Source organism: Nymphaea colorata, chromosome 5 (genome assembly GCF_008831285.2).
Source record: "Nymphaea colorata isolate Beijing-Zhang1983 chromosome 5, ASM883128v2, whole genome shotgun sequence".
Taxonomy (NCBI): Eukaryota; Viridiplantae; Streptophyta; class Magnoliopsida; order Nymphaeales; family Nymphaeaceae; genus Nymphaea; species Nymphaea colorata.
Genome location: NC_045142.1, coordinates 3,728,728 through 3,733,016, shown reverse-complemented (window position 1 = coordinate 3,733,016; position 4,289 = coordinate 3,728,728). Strand labels below are relative to the sequence as shown.

General features: G+C 39.9%; 1 protein-coding gene across 1 annotated transcript; it reads left to right on the top strand.

Moving 5' to 3' along the window:
• The first annotated feature begins 467 nt into the window (after positions 1-467).
• LOC116254768 (uncharacterized) lies at positions 468-3,489 on the top strand. Its single transcript, XM_050077922.1, has 5 exons — positions 468-512; positions 594-826; positions 959-1,062; positions 2,815-2,952; positions 3,025-3,489. The coding sequence occupies exons 1-5, from the start codon at positions 468-470 to the stop codon at positions 3,135-3,137; spliced, it is 633 nt and encodes a 210-aa protein (XP_049933879.1). The 3' UTR covers positions 3,138-3,489.
• The last annotated feature ends 800 nt before the right edge of the window (positions 3,490-4,289 follow it).

Here is a 4,289-nt window from a genome sequence, read left to right as displayed (position 1 = left end):
GTTATCCAGTTCTAGATTTCACCACCGAAAATGATATTGAGCAGAGCATCGGCATCTCAGAATATACTCAATGGACAGGATTCCCAAACAGTCTCTGATTAAAAAGATCAAAACTACTCGTTGCAGTGTCTTGTTGATCCAAAATAGCATCCTCATTCCTCAGCGACGCAGTCACCAATCTCTTGCTGCAGTTCTAATTAAGCATTTCCATGAGGAAAAATTGGGGTTCGCCGAACGGTGAAGGAAATTTTGGTTGGGGAAGGAATGGTGGTGAAGATAACGGGTCGAAAAACGCCCGACCCATTTTTTCGATCTGGCCCATTAAAAAACAGGCCGGGCCGGATCTCGGGCATAAAATCAAGCACGGGTCCGATATATTATCAGCCAGGCCCAGCCCGATTATTAACGGCCCGAGCTGACCTGATAGAATTACTGGGCCAAAACTTAGACATTTTTACACTCTGGGGATGACCATATCTATCACGACTATAGGATCTCACTGGCTAATAAAGGTACCTTGTAGACGGAACCGAATCCGCCCTCCCCAAGCTTATTTGCCTTTGAGTAGTTGTTGGTAGCAGATTTTATTTTAGGGGGCATTTGATTGCCCGGGTGAAACCCTTTTTTTCCGATGGTACGAGCAGGTGAAATTTCACTCGCCCGACGAAAATTGCATCAAATCACCCACTCCCCCCCCCCGCCGACACCCTTCCCATTTCCCGCCCGTGCCCGCAGCTCCCACCATCGCCGCAGGTCAGAGCTCCCACCATCGCCCAACGCTTCAGTCGCTGCTCCTCCACCGGTCCATCGTTCGTAATCGCCTGTTGTAAGGGTTTCCTGTAAACGCCCAAAGTTTTTTTTGTGTTTCGCTGTTGCTTTTGCTGACGTCTTTCTCTCTTGCTTTCGATTTTCCCCTCTCTCGCCCATTTTCCCCTCACGGGCTCCTCCTCCCTCGCAGTGGAGCCCTTGTCCGTTTCTCACCAGCAGGGAAGAGGGTTGCAGTAGGCGTGCGGGCCAGAGCTCCCACCGTCTCATTAAACAGCCGGTTCACCATCGCCACAGGTATCTCTCGTGCTGTTATTGTGTCCCTTTCAAAAACGCCCAAAAATCTCCCACTCACGCCACAGGTTTCTCTCTTGCTCCGCCTGTCAACTATCCCTTTGCTTGTTTCTGTTATGAGGAAAATCTCTGTTTTTTGTCTTCATTTTGCTTCAATCTCATAGGACTTTGATTTGGGATCATTTGTATATCCTGTTCTCCTCGACCACAGAGATTTGTCTTTGATTATCTGAACTGAAAGCCAGAGATCTTCTTCTATGCTTGAGCCTCTGTCTGGTTGTCGATAGTTGCGTGGAACATTTTCATGATCATTTTCAAAAACAGCAGACAACTCAGATACATAGTTAATACATTTAGTGTTGCACTTAGTTTGAGTATCCTTCTACAAGTTTTACAAGCTTCTCAAATGTTCCAGCTTTGAATTCATTTGAATCTCTTCACTTTGTAGACACCTGCAATAAGTGATACAAAGAAGAACACGAAAGCATGTATATCAGTCAAAACATGTGCATAAACTAGATTGAAGTAGTACTTCATACATATATTCTTTTGGGATTGCATAATGCTAATAGGACACAAATTAGGAAGCTAAGATGGGGGTAATCTGAAAAAGGAATACAACTGAAATAAGAACAAGTCCATCTTGATAGAAGGTACTGTGTTCAACTTCTCTGTTTTGAGCCTGGCTTTCAAAAAAGGAAGGGAAGCACTTGTCTCAGCTCTTATAGCTCCTCTTGAACAGATTTTCACTAGATCTAATAGTGAAAAGACTGCGCAATCAGACCAAGGGGCTTGCTCCTGTTGTCTCATTCGATGAAATCAAATGGGAAACTGAATTGCAGATCAACTGCTTCCTATGTGATGTCCATGCATAACTCTTTATTGTGCATCAAACAGGGTTAAAATTACCAGGTTAAATTTTTACTGTGCATCAAACATGACCTCAAATCGGAAGAGGGTTAAATTTCATCCTGAAATTTTTTCCAGAAAAATTTACCAGAAAAATTTACCACGTTAAATTCTTCCATGTGCAACAAACGCACCCTTATATACCACATCCCTATTGTCAAATTTGGTTAAAACAACTTGTATGAATAATTATAATATTTATATCTTGAAAATATTTCTCTAATAACACCTCAACTAAAAAATTATATCTTTTGAGAAAAACATCAACCAACATCCTTTTGAGATATGACTCACCCACTTAGTATTGCCAAGCACAAGCAGCCAAAGGGGTAGCTGGTTCATGACCCATATAAGGCAACATATTGACTTTCACCAATATTGGTTGATGACTTGGGGACTTTCAATCACTTGACATTCTAGACTTTTTAAACTGCAAATCAAAAATATTATAATTTTATACACATAATGTTTGGTATTCATATAATGGGAGGGTCCATATTTCAACAATACCACATGCTTTTATACGTACATTTGATTTTTTTATCAATATAAATGTAGGACTTTCATGCGCAAATTTGTTGGTGTGATATGTAAAAGGTACTTTATTTGGCGTTTTTTAAAGCTTAGATTTAACCGCGTCAAAAGTACCAAAGGTCTATAGCCATTTTTATTTTAAACAATCCCTAGTGGAAGAAGTTTGCTTTCAGTGAAATTACAAATCATCGCTCAACTATTGAGGTATTTACGATTGACTACCTAGCATTTAAGAAATTGTCGATAAGTGTCTATATTTATAAGATAAGTGTCTATATTTATAAGATGGTGATGGCAGTGATACTGGTGCAGATGCTTGTGATGGTCACAGTGGTATTGTATTGTATGTTCTATCCATAGAAAAAGAACATGGCCAAACATCAACGAAGAAGTTATACTTCGGCGGGGATCTCCGGCTGGGCGAGGCTTCTGAACGGAACGGAAGGAGGAGTAAATAACCCACTTAAATCCTTTTATCTCACCATCCTTATCTAACTTCTTCGTTGATGTTTGGCCTTGTAGTGGGGAGGGCCGTTTTAAGTATAACTTCTTCGTTGATGTTTGGTGGAACTGACCGGATCTTTGAAGCCTGTGGGACCTGCATATTTGGATCCAACGCAGACAAAGTACAATGATATCATCCCGGCTTGATCTTCCCTCGCAATTTGCACAAACAACACGGTTGTTGTCGTGCATCTATCTGACAAATAAAGGATATGTTGAGAAGGTGCCGTTGGAGGGGCCTATTTGTTGGATCCAATAAGATCCGTTCTCTACCAGATCCAGAATATCTGAACGTTTTTACTTGTCCAAATTAAACTTGTATCACAACTTATGAAACTCATCCCAAGTGTTCGCTAGAAAAATGAATGTTGGGGGCCCACCTTTATGCAGGCCGTCAAAAAGAGGCCGTATGTTAAGGCAACTATAGCGTTTGAGGAGCAAGAAATGTTAATAGATTGGATGGAAAATGGATGTATTTTACCATGTCTGTTCTATAAATATTAGCATATTTGAATTCTATATTATATCGGAAACCAAATCCTATGTCAAACCGATTTTTAAATTCACAACCAGACCCAATTCTGATTTTTTCAACAGAATCTGAATGTGACTTTTAGGCCATCCGAACCTCATTATGATATGGTAAGAACCAACTTCAAAGATAGGTGGATATTAGATATAGGATCCTTATTTAAATCCATTCAAATATGAATCTGAATCAAATGCTTCTTTGAATCTGACCCAATGTGAATCCAACTGGATGTCACTTTTCAAATACGAACTCCATCTATTTTTTAATTAGATATCAGATTGTTTTCCATGTCTCAACTTTTAAAGCAATTGAGTAGTAAGCTTATATGGTAACGTGAAACGCCGGAGGCCCTTTTAGTATGGAAAAAGGCGAGGGGTTTCTACTTTCTACAAATAAGGGTTTCTCCCGTCATCGCCACATTTATCCCAAACTTTCTTTTGAGCAACAAATTCATCCATAATTCCCCAATACAAAGTGTTTATTTCATCAAACAAAATGCTTTTATGTCATGGTATCAAATCACTACTTTCTTTTTCACATGGGTGCCCAATGTCGTGCAGTTTTAATTAACAAAAATTTTGACCTGAGGAGTAATTTAACACACAAGCCCCATACGAGTTCTTTCTTTACACTAAACTCACACATGAAAATTGTTAATGACAATAAAACAAAAGGGCAACAATAAACTACTGGAGACATAGGAGACAATCGAGAATTGGCAAGCCATTCAACGACCTAAGATTGACCAACA

What these genes read in the sequence shown, in the direction of transcription:
- LOC116254768 (XM_050077922.1), top strand. Translation starts at nt 468, where the DNA reads ATGACCATATCTATCACGACTATAGGATCTCACTGGCTAATAAAG. An exon ending in ATCGTTCGTAATCGCCTGTT is followed by an intron (nt 827 to 958) that starts GTAAGGGTTTCC and finishes CCTCCCTCGCAG; the next exon opens with TGGAGCCCTTGTCCGTTTCT. An exon ending in TGAACGGAACGGAAGGAGGA is followed by an intron (nt 2,953 to 3,024) that starts GTAAATAACCCA and finishes TTGGCCTTGTAG; the next exon opens with TGGGGAGGGCCGTTTTAAGT.